The sequence below is a fragment of the Megascapheus bottae genome, chromosome 6 (assembly GCF_031878675.1).
Source record: "Megascapheus bottae isolate mThoBot1 chromosome 6, mThoBot2.hap1, whole genome shotgun sequence".
Classification (NCBI taxonomy): Eukaryota; Metazoa; Chordata; class Mammalia; order Rodentia; family Geomyidae; genus Megascapheus; species Megascapheus bottae.
The window spans coordinates 51,620,174-51,639,720 of NC_143514.1; the positions used below are offsets into that span (position 1 = coordinate 51,620,174).

At 36.6% G+C, this 19,547-nt stretch overlaps 1 protein-coding gene across 1 annotated transcript in view; it reads left to right on the forward strand.

Annotated features, from left to right (window-relative positions):
* Positions 1–19,547, forward strand: part of Faf1 (Fas associated factor 1) — a 286,921-nt gene that overhangs the window by 161,734 nt on the left and 105,640 nt on the right. The window contains exons 9-11 of the mRNA XM_090334872.1: positions 8,709–8,804; positions 18,393–18,519; positions 19,302–19,365. Coding sequence (XP_090190998.1) covers positions 8,709–8,804; positions 18,393–18,519; positions 19,302–19,365 — 287 coding nt within the window. The remainder of the gene's footprint in view (positions 1–8,708; positions 8,805–18,392; positions 18,520–19,301; positions 19,366–19,547) is intronic.

The following is a 19,547-nucleotide window of genomic DNA, read 5'->3' on the forward strand; positions in this document are numbered from 1 at the left end:
CCTTTTCAGTGTATAAGGTACCAAGGAATCAAACCCAGGGTTTCCTACATGCTAGGCAAACATGCGACCACTAGGCTATGGTCCTAGACCTCTTTCTCCCTCCTTCCCTCCCTCCCTTCCTCTCTTTCTCCCTCTCCCTCTCTCTTCCACCCTCCTTCTCTTTTTCTTTCTCTCTCTCTCTTTTATATCTCATCCTAGCTAGGGTTACAGTCATGAGTGGCAGTCTGGCATTCCAAAGTACATAAGAACTTCTAGGATGCTCACTAGAATCAATAAAAAATGTCTGAGAATACTGTGGTATCTTGTATGCTATTCAATAAAGGTATAATTATTTAGAAATGTTACTAAATCTGTTACAATGAGCAATTCTTTATATCCTTGTGACATAATTCAGTTTAGGGAACTGAAGTCTAATTGAAGATTTAAAGCACCACAATTTAAAAATAATTTTGTATTAAGCAACCTCTCCCCCTCGCCACCCCCTACCACTACCCTGACCCTCAGTCCTTAAGGCTTGAACTCAAGGCATGGGTGCTGTCCCTGACCTTCTATTTACTCAAGGCTACCACTGTACCACTTGAACTACAATGCCACTTCTAGTTTTTCCTGAATAGTTTATTGGAGATAGGAGACTTACGGACTTTACTGCCTGGATTGGCTTCAAACCATGATCCTCAAGATCCCAGCCTCCTGTGTAACTCTGGAGCTATACTGAGTCATTGTCACCCAGCAAGCAACTACTACTATAAAAGAAAAACATTTTTTTTAGGGCTGGAAGCATGGCCTAGTGGTAGAGGGCCTGCCTAGCACACATGAAGGCCTGGGTTCTATTCCTTGGTACCACATTCACAGAAAAAGCCAGGAGTGGTACTATGGCTCAAATGGCAGAGTGCTAGCTTTGAGCAAAAAATGTCCAAGGACAGTGCCCAGGCCCTAAGTTCAAGCCCCAGGTCTGGCCAAAAAACTGTTTTGTTTTTAAATTTTACTCCATTTTATTTTTCCGTGCCAGTCCTAATGTTTAAACTTGGGGCCTGGACATTGTACCTGACCTCAAGGCTAACACTCTACCACTGGAGACACAGCTTCACTTTTAGCATTTTTGATAGTTACTTGGAGATAAGAGTCTCATGGACTTTACTGCCAACCTGGCTTTCAGTAGCAGTCCTCAGATCAAAGCCTGCTGAGTAGCTAGGATTACAGGCATGAACCAATAATGCTCAACAAACCTCATTTGATAGGAAAAAAACAATTCAAAGTAATGTTAGACCACTGTAGGGAAGCGTAAAAATGGGCATTTACAATGTGAAAAAGGAATATTGCATGATATCGCTTAATTTTGTATCCTCTCACCTTAAAATAAACAAATGTCAAAATCATAGAAATTATTTTCTTAAGCTTGTTGTGGGTGTGTGTGTACTTGTGCCAGTCCTAGGGATTGAACTCAGGGCCTGGGTATTAGCAAGTCCCTGAGCTTTCTTTCTTTTTTTTTTTTCTTTTTCTTTTGGTCAGTATTGGGACTTGAACTCTTGGCCTATGTGTTGGCGTTGTCCCTGAGCTGTTCAGCTCAAGGCTACCACCCTACCTGTGGAGCCACAGCACCACTTTGGGTTTTCTGGTGGTTAATTGGAGATAAGAGTCTCTTGGACTTAAGTGTCTGGGCTGGCTTTGAACTGCAATTCTCAGATCTCAGCCTCCTGTGTAGCTAAGATTTTTTTTTTTTTTAAACAGAAGATTTTTTTTTTAAACACTATGCCCATCTGTCCCTGAGCTTCTTTGCTTAGGTTACCACTCTACTATTTGAGGCATAGTGCTACTTCTGATCTTTTCTGAGTAGTTTGTTGTAGTTAAGAGTTTCACAGACTTTCTTGCTCAGGCCAGCTTCCAAACCATGATCCTCAAGTCTCAAGAATAGTGAATAGATTTGCAGGTGTGAGTAACCAGCACCTGACTTAGTTTTTTAATTAAGATAATAAATCAGTATATTGATATGTACTTTATAACTAGATTGCCATCTTTTAAAAACAATAGATAAGATCATTTAGTAGAAAGATGTGGATTTAGAGTCAAGAAATCCTTGGAATATACTTAAGCAGGTATGGGAATGGGATAAAAGAACTGTATCTCACTTTACTTCAGTTTTTCCTCCTGGTAACAGGATGATTAAATTATATTTTCTTATAGGAAGTCTACCTCTTACTTGGCATCTCTTGGGGATGGGAGAACTATTAATTTTAAGAGTAGGCCTTATTCCATCTCTCTGGAAATTCCTATTACTAGCTTACAGTGGAATGGAGGATGATTGGGAGGTGAAAAATGTGTCAACTTCACTTAATTCAGCTAAGTATCAAGAGCTGTAGTTTCCTGGTTGGGACACCAATAAGGTGATGAATTCTAAGGACCCTCCCAACTCTACTACTGACCTCAAGGTCTAAAATGAAACTATATATAGCAGCTATCCTTATTTTTCCAATTCTCCTTATTCATCTGATAGTATATTTGTGTTTATGTGTTTAGCAAACAGCCTCATAATTTGTTACTGTTGATGTTTATTTCATTAAACCTTACCAACTTGCCAAATCAATTGAAGACTATATAACACAGCAAGGCCAGATGGCAAACACAATTTTTTTTCTTTTTTTAGCTATTTACTCAGGAGTTTTGTAGGTAATTGATCCTGACCTGCACATCTCATTTAATATTCCATTGATTCCAGATTATTATTAGTCATTTCCTTTTAAACAGTGTGCTTTCTTATGAAGTGACTAAACTGCTGTTTAACCCTGCTACAAGAATGTAGCCGTGGGCTAGTCCGGACAAGTGGATATGCACTTGGTAACTAGCATTGTTAATAAGCTTGCTTCAACCTGCCACAAATTAAAGCTCTGTGACTTGTCTAGCACATAAGTGACTAAAAATGGGGGAAGGGGATACGCTTGGATTGCAAATAAAAAAGCTGTTTTGAATTTGTATTCTGGTTAACAGTAAATGAAATTTCAGCCTCATGACTCAATTTGGCTTAAAACTACTCACCAAAATCTGTCAAGCTGAATAGTGATTCTTTGAAATTTCCAATTGCAGCAGTCTTCTTCAGAGTTTCTTTTTTTCTTTTCTTTTCTTTTTTTTTGGGGGGGGTGGGTCATGGGGCTTGAATTCTGCCTGGGTGCTGTCCATGAGCTCTTCAGCCCTACTCTTGAGCCAAGCCTCATTTCCCATTTTCTAGAGGTTAATTGGAGGTAAGAGTCTCAGGTCCTTTTGTTCCAGGGCTGGCTTTGAACCTTGATCCAAATCTGAGAGACTCTTAACTCCAGTTAACCAGCAAAAAGCCTTTACAGAGTTTTCTCTGTGGTAGATATGTTAATAAATGATGAGCTTAAGGAGTTTTCTTTTTGATAAATCTGAAGATAATACCTATTAACAGACCCAAACAAGGTATATTAGGGCAATAATAGTTTCTGAGTTGATATTTTTTTGACACTCTCTAAGATGAAACTTTCTGATACTAATTTCAACTCACCATTCAGTATTTATGTGACTTCGAACAAGATTCTTCATCTAAAGTAAGATTTAGCAGACTCTTCCTTAAAATAAGCATTTAGCTAGGCACACACCTTTACTCTCTATAGAGGCTAGCCTGGGATACATCACAGCAAAACTTTGTGTCAAAAAATAAAACCCCTACCCATCACTTTGTTTAATAACAATGCATATTAGTGGCCACATAATATCTGATAGTTTAGCAATATTTAAAAAATGAGTGGTTTTGTTGTTGTTTATCAAAACTTGAAAGATTATATACTTCTAAATGTGTATAGTTACTGTATGTCATTTACACCTTAATAAAATTATGCTTGGTACTATTGATATGTACATCCATAGCGCCATAATATTTTAGAGATTATATTCAATACTAGTTCCAAGAAGTGTTTGCAGATTTAGATGGAATTAATTCCACTGTTGCCTTGTTATGATAACAAGCTTGAGATATTTTTTAACTTTGCTTTATTGATATTTATTTTAATATACAAAGAATAATTTCATTTTTAAAAATTATTAAAATTGTTATTATAAAGTAATGTACAGAGGGGGTTGCAGTTACATAAGCCAGGTAACAAGAGTACATTTTGGGGGGGGGGCAATCCTGGCACTTGAACTCAGGGCCAGAGCACTGTTCTTGGGCTTTCTCAAGGCTAGAGTTCTATCACTTGAGACACAGCACCATTTCTGGCTTTTTCTATGTATGTGGTACCGAGGAATCAAACCTGGGTCTTTGTGTGTGCTAGGCAAGCACTCTACCACTAGGCCAAACTTCTAGCCAGAAGAGTACATTTTGCAGGGGGACAATGTCATCCCTTCCCTTGCTTTCTCCCACTTTTCCCCTCCTATTCCCACCTATATCCTTTGGTCTTATTGTATGTGAATGCTTAGAGAAAGACCTGTATAATTTATTATGCCCTGATATCATAGATCTAGCTTCTACAATTGAGAGAAAACGAGTTGTTTGTGTCTCTGAGCTTGGCTTACCTCACTTAACATAATTTGTTCTAAGTACATCCATTTCCCTTAGATGACATAATATTATTCTTTCTAATGGATACATAAAATTCTACTGTGTATAGGCCCCACATTTTTTCTTTAGGTTCACTCATCTACTGTAGGACATCTGGGCTGTTTTCAGAAATTGGTTATTATGAGTAGCGCATCAGTGAACATAGATATGTAAGTGTCTTTATGGTATCCTGACTTGGAATGTTCTAAGTAGATGTAGGGAATGATTTTTAAATTGATTTTTAAACATATATACAAATATTAAAGCCATAGTGTCAGAACTGTCTAGTTATTAAGGCCATATCAGTATGCTTTTAACTTTTACATTTTGAATAGATCCTTAGCCTGAGCATAATTTTATGTGCATTTATTTTACCTCTTTGAAACGTTCTCTAAATTATACATATTTTCCAAATTTTAGAATAGTATGGTATTAAAAAAGTTACATCTATTTATATAACCACTGATTTTACCATCGAAGTCTTCAAGCATTAAGAAGCTTTCATGCTCATGATAGGTGTAATTTTCCAAATTTTTTGTTATTTGAAAACTCATTTTGTTATTAGCCAATTAATACTACCAGAGCAGTTCCTTGACATAGAAGACTCACTTCATTCTGTGTTTATGTGTGTTAACCTATGAAGTGTTCAAATCGAAATAACCAGTTTCTGCCTATCAGTTATCTTTTTTAAGTAGTAACCATGTTTCATGAAAATAGTGCTTAGTTAAGCACATAAGCAAGTGCTTTTCTCAGCACAACCCTTATATGTCAGTACACAGGAGTCCTTTATTCATACTTCCCTTTTGTCACACAGAATATTAAAATATAATAAGACTGAAGATTTAATGTAAAATAATGGGATTTTTTGCTGATTCACCAGGGGCATCCTTAACTGACAATGAATACTGATATTGGAAATTTTAATACTATTATGATTTGTTTTAAGGTCCCAGCAGATTTGCCTATCATCACTTTTTTTTTTCCAATTGTACTTTATTGTTGGGATGTATAGAGGGGTTACAGTTGCATTTGTCAGGTAATGGGTACATTATTTCTTGAAGTTTGATACCCCTTCTCATGTTTTTGCCACCTGTTTCCTCTCCATGGATGCTACTTTTAAGTATTATGAGATTAATTTTGACTTTATGGATTCTTTGAAATGATCTCAATAACCTTGTATTTGGAAATCAGACTTTGAAAATAGTTTGTAAAGTTACTATGTTTTAATACATTATTATTATTATTTTTTTTTTTACCAGTCCTGGGGCTTGAACTCAGGGCCTGACCACTATCCTTGGGCTTTCCTCAGGCTAGCTCTGTACCACTTGAGCCACAGCACTACTTCTGGCTTTTCTATGTATATAGTACCAAAGATTTGAACCTAGGTCTTTGTGCATGCTAGGCAAGCACTCTACCACTAGGCCAAACTCCTGGCCCGTATTTTACTGAATATTTTTAATAGGAATACAATTTTCAACTTTTAAGAATGTACATTCACTGATAGAATGCATACTGTGAGGCAAAGTGTCTCATTTAAGCTAATCTAACAAACCTATTCTTGCTTGTTGGGCAAGTGAATAGCATTTTTTATAGAAGAAACAATAGTGTGAGATGTATTCATTGTGGAAGTAAAGTTATCACATTTTTATTCTAAAAGTCCATTATGGATTTTATCAACAAGTCGTCTGTGTGAAGTGTTATGATACTCTCTTAAAAGTTAAAATTAATAAATGCTAACCAAAGGACAAAGTTCATCTATGCTCAATAGTGCTTTTCTATTTTAAAGCAATCAACAATAAGTGCTTGACTTTTCCATTAATTACTTACCAGAGCAAGTTTATTCTGTTGGTCACTTTTCTTCATATCTGACTTAAATATAATTTACCACCCTTACGTTACTGGTATTGGTAGTGGGCAAGATCAATGAGATATAATCTTTTTTGGAGGGTAAAGGTGATTTACAGAGAGGTTACAGTTATGTAAGTCAGGTAATGAGTACATTTCTTTTTTGAACAATGTCACCCTCCCTCATTTTTTCTCAGTTCTTTTTCTCTGCAAGTCTTTGTACTTAAAAAATGGTAATTTCAGCTGGGTGTGGTGGCTCACACCTGTAATCCTAGGTACTCAGGATGCTGAGATCTGAAAATCAAGGTTTAAAGGCAGACTCTTATCTCCAACTAACCTCTAGAAAACAGGAAGTGGGGCTTGGCTCAAGGGAGGGCAGTAACCTTGAGCTGAGGTGCTCCAGAACACCACCCAGGCCCAGGGGTAGGGCTGTAGCCTTGAGCTGAAGAGCTCAGGGACAATGTCCAGGCAGAGTTCAAGCCCCATGACCCACCAGGGTGGGGGAAAAAAAAAAGATAACTCTTACCTATAATTCTGCCTACTCAGAAGGCTGAGATCTGAGGATTAAGGCTTGAAATCAGCCTGGGTAAACAGTCCAAAAAGTTTGATAATGTATGTGGCTCAAATGGTAGAGTGTCAGCTGTGTGCAAAAAAGAAAAGTAGCATGAGTCCCTGAATAAAAGCCCCATTTTTCTCTTCCTCCCTTTCCTTCCCTCCTCTACACACACATGCACGCGCACACACACACACACACACACACACACACACACACACACAGCCTTATTTTATAAAGTACTCTATAATCCAATTCCTTTAGCAGATATATAGATGGATGGATTGTTTGAACTTTTGTGTTAACACACGTGTGTATGTGTGTGTGTGTTTGTAACATAGTTACAATAATAGCTTAGAAATACTACTTTGGTCCATCATCACATTTCATAAAGTAGTTTTATTCAAAATGTACCCCTCCCTTTTAATTTACATATGATCAGGCTGCTTTCAAAAGAAGTTATACTGTAACCCCTCTGTGCATCATCTTTACTATTGAAAAAGTAGAAGATAATCACTGATTCCCTTCTCATGAGACTTAAAAATGATATCATTGGAATGATAACAGCTTATTTCAGTTTCAAAGTAGTTTCAAAGTAAGTGTTCACTTAGTATACTATGTCAAACTCTTTTAAAAGTCCAGTAAGATAGGGCAAAGATTTACTGCTATTGTTAAGTGAGAAAATTGTGACCCATAAAGGAGGGATGACTTTCCTAATATCAAGAGGCTAAGCAGAACTCTATTCCTAGCCCAGGTCTCTGTCCATTGTACTATCTTGCATTTGATTGTCAGTGATATTTACCACCATTACTATTTTATTACCACAGAATTTCAGAGTTGTGGAAAATATTTTTTTCCAGATGAAAAATATTGTGAAGATTAGTGTGACTTGAAGTGATGTCTGTGCTTCCATTCCATGGATATAGGGTCTCATAGGCTTTTCTGCCCAGGCTGACCTGGAACCACAGGCATTCCAGTCTCAGCATCCCATGTAGTTTAGGATGACAGGTGCATACCACTGCTCCCAACTGTGGATTGAGAAAAGGCTTCACAACTTTGCTGTCCAAGCTAGCTTCAAGCCTTCATGCTCCCATTTGCAGCCTTCATGTAGTGCTAAGATTATAGGAGTAAGCCATCAGAGCCCAGCTATAAACTTTTTAACAATAGCTAAAATTATATGTTAGTACCGATTGAAGCATTAATGACATTATAACCTTGTGCTAAAATTAAAAACAAACAAAATACCTTCAGCAATCGGTGTTCGTGACAACCATACTACCCTAGGAGTAGGAATATAAAGTATTATTCTGCTAATCAGCAAAGTAGCAAACATACACCAAAGGAGAAAGAATATATGATTTTTGCCTTCTTTTCTGTTATCCCAGTTGTCTTCTCATGAGAGTTAGCCTTGATAATAATGATATCTGTATGCAGAAAAAATAAATATATATACATTTCAAAATCTTCTTGATGATACAATGCCCAGGCTACCAGAGTAAGCCTTCTAGTCAAGTTTTAAAATAATAGCACACAAAACAAAATTATTTTATGTAGCATGAGTAGCTACTAGCTACTAAGGAAGCAGAGATCTAGATGATTGCAGTTTGAAGCTAGCCTGGGCACAAAAGTCTGTGAGAGTTTCCACAAAAGCTAGAATTCAAGTATTGCTTAAGTAAGCCAAGCAAGCAAGCTGAGTGAGTGTGAGGCCTTGAGTTAATACCCCAGTACTGCCAAATAATGATATAATAATTTTGCTTTCTGCAGATGTGTCTTGCTGAATCAGGGCTGTCATATCCCTGTCATCGACTTACTGTGGGAAGAAGATCTTCACCTTCACAGACCCGGGAGCAGTCAGAAGAGGTAAGCTGTTGCCACCTTTTCATTGAACAGAAAGCCCATATTCCTCTACTCATGTGACACCTCTTTCTCCTCCTGTTACCACCACTTCCTCCTCCCCTTCCTCTCCCCTTCCTCCTACCCTTCCTTCCCTCCCCTTCCTCCTCTTCCTCCTCTACCTCCTCCTTTTCTGCCTTCTCATTCTTTTAGGGCCTGAGTGCTGTTGCTTAACTATTTAATAGTTCAAGACTGGCTCACTTGCCACTGAAGCCACAGCTTCCCATATAGTTTTTTGCTGGTTAAATAGAGATTAGTCTCATAGACTTTCTTGCCCAGGTTGGCTTCCAACCATGATCCACAGATTTAGCCTCCTGAATAGGATTATAGGCATGAGCCTATAATGAGCTTATGGGTACCAACTGGCTACCCATTCTTCTTTATCGGTCATAGCATTGAGTTGGTAAAGTTAATATAGTGTGAATAAAGTCTCTGTAAATTTTTGAATGCAGAAATTTCCATGTGCTATTACTAATATGTACCTTTTCTTTTAGTTTCTTGTTTTAATGAGTAGAATTCATGTTAGATGGTTTAAGATGTTGATATGTTGTGGGGGTTGGGATTTTGAGTTTGTTTTGTTTTTAGGTTTTGCTATTGACTGTGTGATTTAGTACACTTATTAAGATTGATCTTCACAGTTATTTATCTCATTGGTTTTGGGTACCTTTGGTTAGCCAAACACTGCTTGATACTGGATAACAAAGAAGAATAGCACTGTATCTATACCAGTGTGCTCAGAGTTGAGAGTGATAGATTAATAAACTAATAATGCCAAAAGCACAGTGCTAACAGTATACACAGGATACTGTAAAAACAAAAACAAGGGGGCAGATAAGCTGAAGATGTTTGTATTATTCAGTGTGTCTCTATAGGCCTATACAGTAAAATGTAATATCTACTTCCATCCCCTAATGATATGCCTACTTCTGACACAGATTATAAGAAAATGGGAAGAGAGCCTGAACATGACAATTCATTCTTTTTTTTCATATATTTTTATTGTAATTAATAGAAGGGTTACATGATATTTGCCAGATAGATGGTGCATCAATTCCCATACATTGATACCCTTTCACATGTCTTGGTCCCCATTTCCCTCCCCCCCCCACCCTCACCCCTCATCTTGTTTTCCCCTGTTCCCTATCCAGTTTGACAATTCATTCTTTTAAAAGGTACTAAGTAGTTAGGGTCCTGTGGCTCAATCCTGCAATTCTAGCTACCTAGGAGGATCTAGATATATAAGGAAAACATATCTTAAATATATAAGGCAAAGTGAAAATAAAAACAAATTGTAATAGACTTTATTTTAAACTTCAAAATAAAATAGGCTTTGTTAGGAGACTTCACTAACCCACTTTCAGCACTGGAAAGATTATCCCAACAGAAAATCATTGAGATATTGCAATTATATTACACTGTAGACCAGGTTGACCTACTAGGAAAAGCAGTAAAGTTCTTCCTTTTGTGACAAAGACAAAAATTTTCAAATCATTAAGTAACAAAATAGTTTCATGCTCAGGTTGGTAAGATCAACAATGGGAATGAAACTTTTTCAATAAATCTGTAAAAAAGAAAAATAAATTTATATGGGTATTGTCACACTTCTCTCTCTCTCTCCATATATCTAGATAGATAGATAGATAGATAGATAGATAGATAGATAGATAGATAGATAGATAGATATGTGCAGCCTAATAATGAGTAAGGAGATTGAATCTGTAATGAAAAGCTTCCCACCAAAAAATCCAAGTATCAGTGTATTCATTTTTGAATTCTACCAATTGTTAACTAACACCATTTGCAACACATCTTGCAAAACTTTAATGAGGAGAAAATACTTTAAAAACCCATTTTACAAAACTAGCATTATTCTCTTAGTAAAGCTAGACAATGACACTACAAGCAAAGATAGTTAAGGCTAGTATCCCTGATGAACATAGATGCAAAAATTTCCTACAAAATACTAGTAAACTAAATCCAACAACTTACTAAAAGGATTATTTACCATTATTCAGTGGATTACACATCATTCAGATGCTTCTACACAAATCTTACCAAAATAGGCAACATTATAGGCATGTGCTCAGCTCTACCAACCATGTACTACCAAAACAGAAATCATGAAACATCCCATGTATAGTAGCAAATAACTCTTAGGAATGAATTTTAGTAAAAAGGTGTTTAAAAAAACTTCTTTATACTGAAAACTAAAATCTTGCAGAAAGAAATTGAAGAAGACATAAATAAATGATAAAATAATCCATGTTGTTGATTTAGAAGAATTAATATAGGTAAAATGTCTATACCACTTAATATGATCTACATATTCAATGCAGTCTGTGTCCAAAGTTCAGTGATATTTTTCACCAATCTACAAAGACAGTTCTAACACTTTTATGGGACTATGATCATAAAAGTTTTGAAATAAGAACAGAAAGAAGAAAGCTGGATATATTGCCCTACCTGACTTCAAAATATATTGCAAAGCTATTATGTTTAAATCAGTCAAGCATTACCACTGAAACAGATACATAGATCAACAGAAACAATAGAGAGCCTGAAATGAACCTGTGAATTTTATAGGGCTCAATTGATTTTCAACAAAGATGCCCAAAACATACAATGATAAAAAGACAATGTTTTGACATTGAAGAATAAAATCACATGCTAGGGGCCGGGAGTTTGGCCTAGTGGTAGAGTGCTTGCCTAGCATGTACAAACACCCACGTTCGATTCCTCGGTACCACATACATTGAAAAAAAAAAGCTGGAAGTGGTGCTGAGGCTCAAGTGGTAGAGTGCTAAGCCTTGAGAAAGTCCAAAGACAGTGCTCAGGCCCTGAGCCCAAGCCTAGGACCGGCAAAAAAAAAAAAAAAAAAAAATCACATGCTAATCTCAAACCATAAACAAAAAGTAAATAAAGATGGATTTAAAAAGTTAAATACAATATTCACAACAGCATTTTGGATTTGATCACAAATGTCCAAACAAATGTGAAAATAGATAAATGAATTACATCAAACTGGGTGGTGCGGGAGGAGAAAAAGAGGAAAATCAGCACATCCATCAGTCCCCAGTACTCCATCATGGGAGCTTAGGCCTTTGGCACATACATTTGGAGAACATTCTATTTCCAAACTATAGCAGCTACTAATTGCTGATGCAGTTGGAGAAAATGGAACATGTATACACCGTAGGAAGGTATGTAAAATGGATTCATCCATTGAGGAAAACTATGAAGGTTCTTCAAGTAAATTTTCCACACTGTAGAATAATATAATGACCAAAGTATCCAATGAATGCCTAAAGGAAGTGTGTATGTGCGCAAACATACACACCAACAACACTGTTCAGACTTTTAAAATGAAGGGAATTCTGTCAGTTGCCCCATAGATGAACCTGGAAGACATGATGATAAATAAACCAGGTACAAACACTTCATGGTCATTACTGTCAAATGATGGTTTCCAGAGTTTAGAAGGGGCCAGACCAAAGGATGTGGCTTTCTTTAAACAAAGGAGTAAATTTTAAGATCTATTCATGACATGCTGAATATAGCTAATAATAATGCTTTATAAATTTCAAAGTTGCTGTAAATGAATAAATTTCTGATGCTAACATAAATAAGAAATAACGAGTTCATGGAAGTGGCGCTGTGGCTCAAATGGTAAAGCAATCGCCTTGAGCTGAAGAGCTCAGGGACAGTGCCTAGGCCCAGAGCTCAAGCCCCACAACCCACCAAGAAAAAAAAAAAAAGGCACTTTGCCAGATGCTAGTGGTTCTTACCTCTAATCCTGCCTACTCAGGAGGCTGAGATCTGAGGATCATGGATTAAAGCCAGCCCAGGTACAAAAGTCCATGAGAGTGTTATCTCCAGTTAACCACCAAAAAACTGGAAGTTGCACCATCTCTCAAGGAGTAGAGCGCTATCCTTGAGCTGAAGAGCTCAGGGGCAGTGCCTGCCCCCCCCCCCACAAAAAAATGTAGTTCAATTTAGTTATCCTATCCTATATATGTACTTATATGACTACATATATTTTCAGAACATCAACATTGTGCCCTATAAATGTGTACAATTTTTTATTTGTCAATTAAATGTTTTATGGGCAAAGGATTACAAATATGTATCTCTCCAAAGAATATATAAAAATACCCAATAAGAACATGAAAAATTATCAGCATCTCCAATCATGAGAGCCATCTCATTTGCACTGTAATTCAACTATTTTTAAAATAAAATAGCAAGTGTTATCAAATATCAGGAAGATATGAACTCTTGTACACTGTTGGAAGGCATGTTTATATAGTGGTAATAGAAAATGGTATAATGCCCCTAAAAAGAAAAAGTAGCATTGCTATATGATCCAACAATTTTGTGTGTGGTTATATGCTGATAGGGTTTCAGATGTTTGCATACTCAGATTCAGAGATGCTATTCACAGTAACTTAAACATGAAACAGTTCAAATACATTAATTGCAAAATGTAGCGTATCTGTTCAAAGGATTATTGAAGAGGAAGGACATTATAACAATGCTACAACATAGATGAATATTCTGAGTGAAATACATCAGTCACAAAAAGATAATTTATGATTCTTCATGCATGATATACTTGGAGTAATCAAAATTATAAAGAAGGAGCCGGGTACAGTCTCATACCTGTAATCCTAGCTACTCAAGAGGCTGAGATATGAGGGTCTTGATTCAAATCCTGCCTGGGCACTAATTTCATGAGACTTATCTCCAATTAACCACCGGAAGTAGGGCTGTGGCTCAATGGGTAGGGCAGTACCCTTGAGCTGAAGAGCTCAGACCTAGAGTTCAAGCCCCAAGATGAAAAGAAAAGAAAAAGAAAGAAAGAAAAATAATAAAGAAGTAAAGTAGAATGATGATTGCCAGGGCCTCAGGATGAAGAGGATATGGTGGTGCTGTTTGGTGAGTATGGGTTGGTAGTGGAGGTTCCACAATATTGAGGATATTTATTTATTGCCAGTCCTGGAACTTGAACTCTGGGCTTGTGGTCAAGGCTAGCAGTCTACCACTTGAGGTATTGTACCCTTTTGGAGGATATATATTCGATACTACTGAAATATACACTTAAGAATGAAAGTAGGGTTGGTAGTTGGGCCTAGTGGTAGAATGCTTGCCTAGCATGCACAAAGACCCAGGTTTGATTCCTCCCACATACTTAGAAAAAAGCCAGAAGTTGTGCTATAGCTCAAATGGTAGAGCTCTGGCCTTGAGAAAGCCCTAGGACAGTGCTCAGGCCCTGAGTTCAAGGCCCAGGGCTGACCTTATGCCTGTAATCCTAGCTCCTCAGGAGGATGAGATCTGAGAATTATGCTTTGAAGCCAGCCTGGACAGTAAAGTTTATGAATCTTATCTCCAGTAAACTACTCAAAATAATCTGGAAATGGTGCTGTGATTCAAGTGATAGAGAGCTAGCCCTGAGCACAGAGTCTCAGGGACAAAGCCCAGGACCAGAAGAAAAAGGGGGTTGTTTGTTTTTGTTTTAACCAGCAGCCAGTGGCTTATGCCTGTAATTCTAACTACTCAAGATGCAGAGATCTGAGGATCGTGGTTCAGAGCAAGCATGAGCAAGAAAATTTATGTGACACCTATCTCTAGTTAACCACCAAAAAGTCAGAAGCAGAGCTGTGGCTTAGGTGGTAGAACTCCATTTGTGAGCAAAAATGCTAAGAGACAGCACTGAAGCCTCAGTATTAGCACCACAATAAGAAAAACCACAACAACCGAAATTCATGCCTGAGTAGGCCTGCAACCACAATCCCCTAATCTCAGACTCTCATATAACTGAGATGATAGCTATGCATGACCAATCTAGGTATTGAGTTGGAGTCTCTTGAACTTTTTGCCCAAACTAACCTTGAATCTTGATCTTCCCTCCTGAGTAACTAGAATTATAGGTAGAAACCCCTGACACCTGACCCTGGAAATAGATGGTGATTTTGTCATCTTCACTTAATTTCCATTGCTCACTGTTCAAGTAGTGTCTTTCTTACAAATGTAAAGCAGGTAACTTTTCTTATGTCTTCAAGTCTAAACTGCCATATGCAAGCAGACCGTACCAAATAACACACAGAGGCAGAGCCATGAGAGTTGTTTCTTTGAACACCTCCCTGCCTAAAAGCCTCTGTGGATTTTCTTATTGCCATCAAAGTAATGTTCATCTTAGCATAATTTTAAAGACTAATAATCTAGCTCCATCAAACTTCTTTACCCTTATGACTGATTCACACTTCTTGCACACACATGAAACTAGTAATGCTTCATATTTTTCTGGATTTTTATTGATTTTTTAAAATATCCAACTATTTACTTGTCTCCCCCCACCCCCTCCCACACACTCATTGTATAACTCTGCACCAGTCTACCCATAGTAATATTCCACCATAATGCCAGGTCTACATTTAATATTGTCACTGACATCTTGAGAAATCTTCCTAATAGTCCTTGGGGACTCTGTTCTTAAATGGCATTTGTTTACACTGTTTTTGTGTAAGCAAAAATACACTGAAAAATATACATGCAAGCTGGGCACTGATGGCTTATGCCTTTGATCCTAGCTAGCTACTCAGGAGGCTGAGATCTGAGGATTGCAGTCCGAAGCTAGCCCAGGCCCAAAAGTTTGTGAGATTCTTATCTCTAGTTAACCATCAGAAAACAAGTGTCGCTGTAGCTCAAGTGTCAGAGCACTAGTATTGAGCTGAAGAGCTCAGAGACAGCACTCAGGCCCAGAGTTCATATCCTATGGCTGACCAAAAAACAAAAACAACCCAAAAAACACTTGCAAGTAAATATATTTTCCTTTTAGAGTGGGAATTTCTTGTAGATAGAAACTATATATTACTTCCATATTTTTAGTTTTTAACCTTGTGCCTCAATATAATATATGGTTGGTAAAATGTCTACTAAAAGAAACATTTACTTTAGTTACAAGGTTTCTTTGATACTGTATTTTCATTTCTTAATTTGTGTTGTTGTCATCTTCCAGAAAGTTTTCTCTGATCCTTCTCACCATGAGTTGAGTTGGGTACTCTCCTAAGAATTTGTATATCATAACATCTCTCAACACTGTAACTATCTCTATATATTATATAGTACTCCTGAGGAGAGCATAGATGATATCTTTCACACATGTCCAGAAAATGTGGTGTAGAGTAGATATTTAAAAATGTTTGTTGAGTGATAAAAGGAGTAAATGAAAGTGGTTAACAGCTAACATGGAATCATAAAATTTGGCTATTTTAAAAATTCTGAATCAACAGCTTTTCTACATTCCAAGCATTTTAAGGCTGCCATGACTGATCATGAGATTATCTATTCTCGTCTGCAAACATTAATGAAAAAAAGATTGTTTATCTCATTTTTTAGAAAAGCTTTTCCTAACCTGTGAGATGGCTGATAAGAAAATGTGAAGAGATTGGGAGTTCCTTATACATAATTAAGTAGTTCATTCTTGCAGATACTTCAATAATTCATATTTGAAATATACTTTTTTCAACAAAATCGGCTTTTAGATACCTCCATTTGAAGGTGGTGTTGTAGGATTTCATTTTCTAGGACTTTAAGGAACTGGACGATTTTGTACTTTGTGGATACAAAAGTGAATAATAGTTCATAAGAAAGAATTAAAATCACTTTTAATTTAACGTGAGACCTTTTTGTGGAAAGGAAAAGGGATATAATTTGATTGAAAACTAAATTCGGAGAAAGGATAGATATTAGACAGATAAAAGGATAAAAGGACTGAGACAAGAAAAGAAGTATATGTGGAATATTCTTAGTTTTCTTGCCTCTCATTCTTAATCTAATGCCTCTCAAAGAGAGGGGTGAATACTAGATGAGACTAGGTTTGAAAGCTGAAACAGAGCTAGCTGACGGAGGATGTGAGTTTTGTCACCGTGGTCCTTTGTTTTTAATTGTTGGGATAATGTATAAAGGGGTTACAGTGACATTCGTCAGGTAGTAGATGTATTACTTCTCACACATTGATACCCCTTCTTGTGTTTTTGTCACTCCCCCACCCCCTCCTAATCATCTTGTTTTCTCCCTTCCTCTTCCCCTTCCCCTTCCCCCTCCCCCTCTCTTCCTCTCCCCTCCCCTCTCCTCCTTCAAATAAACAAATAAACATATTTACAATGTACCATAGTTACTTTTAAGTTAGGTTCTTCTGTATAGGATCAAATAGTTTCCCTTTTTCCTTTTCTTTTTTGGGCTGATCCTGGGGCTTGAACTCAGGGCCTGGGCACTGTCCCTAAGCTCAAGGCTGGTGCTCTACCACTTGAGCCACAGCTCCCTTTCTAGCTTTTTTTTTGTTTAGTACTCTATTGGAGATAGAATATCACCAACTTTCCTATCTAGGTTGACTTCAAATTGTGATCCTCAGATCTCAGTCTCACCAGTAATCTAGGATTACAGGCACCCAGCTTAGTTTCCCACTTTTTATACTTAAAAATACATTGCATTAGTTTAAACAATGAAAATTTCACTTATACATTAGTGTTTATAGACTACTTGTTGAGCATAGTACAAACAGCCATTTAGCCAACTAATTTGCTTGGACTATCCTTCTCATGCAAGACACAAATATTTGTCAGTACTCAAACACAATTCAATTTTTTTTTATTCTCAGTATTTTAAAAGTCCATTCCAACTTGGGGAATATCATACCCATTTGTATTTCATATCTACTGATTTTAATACTTTAAGCTTCAGCCATTGTTGCTGAAAAACAGACACAGCTTATTTATCAATAGTTAGCACATAGTAAATTCACTATAAATGCTTACTGTATTAGACTTTCATTATATTTTATATCAAATAGCCTTCAATTTGCATAGCTTATACTACATCTCCCCATAATATTGCATGATATGCCTTCTCTGATAATTTCATTCATGAGAAATTTAAGAACCAATGCCATGAGAAAATGACACATTTTAAGCATGAATATTGCTCCCGTCTGTCAAGTATATTTGTGTTTGTGTGTGTGTGTTCATGTGTGCATGTTCCATGCGTGTGCACCTGCCCTGGGGCCTGACCTCAATGCCTAAGTGCTGTCCCTGAACTTTTTTTGCGCAAGGTAGCATTTTACCACTTGAGCCATGGTTGCACTTCCTGCTTTTGTTGGTTAATTTGAGTTTTTCACAGACTTCCCTGCTCAAGCTGACTTCAATCATGATCCTCAGATCTTAGACTCCTTACTAGCTAGAATTACAAGCAGGAACTACTGATGCCTGGTTACTGTGTGCTTTTTGGAAAACTCATTTATTACTTTGTTTCTGACTTTTCAAGTTGTGCCCACTTAATGAGCATTTAATTCCATATTCTAGGCTAATAAGTTTATTAGTATCCTTCATTTTCTTTCATTCTCCCCCAACTTTGGTCTAGCAGATGTAGTCACGTATATAAGACTTAAAATGAAAAATATTAAACTTTATTAAATGTTTTCTTGTTTGATAATACTAATATCCTGTTGTAATTACATACATTGAAGTCGATACAAGTCTAATTAGGACTTTCCTTAAATAGCAAAGCACCGATGTTCATATGGTTAGTGATAGCGATGGCGATGACTTTGAAGATGCTACAGAATTTGGGGTGGATGATGGAGAAGTATTCAGCATGGCGTCATCTGCCCTGAGAAAATCTCCAATGAGTGAGTATTAATAGCTCTTTGGGGCCAGCATTATAATTCTCCCTTTTAGAACTCAAAGTGAGAAGCAGTGGTGTACTTTAGAATTTTGAGATATTCTTCATTAGAACCAGTCTTTCGAGTTTTGATTTTATTAAGTACCCAAATTCTCAGTGCAATAGTAAAAATTACAAAAAATGCAATGAAATGTAAAGTATTGACTAATACTCATCTTTGGAAGGAAAAAAGTGATTCTACCATCACTGTCACTTCCTCTTGTGAGATATGTAATATAGAAAGCAAGTAATATTAAGTGCAAAATGACTGCTAAAGTTAATACTTAAGTAGCTCATTCACTCTGTGAAATTATAAAACTCCTGTTGGCAGAAATAGATGTATTATTTAAGTGAAGTTGACAATTTTCCTCATTAATGAGGTCTTTAAAATAATGTCAGATCTTTTAAAATAATTTAACCACAAGATATCTATCAAAAAATTTTAAAAACTTATTTGACAGCTGGCACATTCATTAGATGCTTGCCAGGATTGTGTTTGTTAATTTCCACATTCTATGAGCTTGGAATTTTTTGGAGGTTATTTTTTATTCTGGATTGATGAAATCTTCTAATGTATGTTGAGTTAACATGTCCCCTCAGATATATCACAGAAGCTAAAGCTTAATTTTGTTTCCTCTTTATTGATTAAATATATTTCTTATATGTGGGATTAGATGTTATGTGGTTTGTTTTTTGTGTCTATTTGTTTTGTTTTTTTGGTTTTTGTTTTTTCTTTTGTTTGTTTTTTAGTGCCAGAAAACGCAGAAAATGAAGGAGATGCCTTATTACAATTTACAGCAGAGTTTTCTTCAAGGTAGGGTTAGGACATTAACTATATAAACTTGATGTTTTCTTATGCTACTGTGATTTTTCTGGGACAATTTTATTATAGATTGTTTAAAATTTTGCCATAAAGGATTCAAGTGATATATCAATATATACATTGTCCTGAGAGGGAAATACATACTGTTAAATGTGAGCTAACTAGTAAATCAT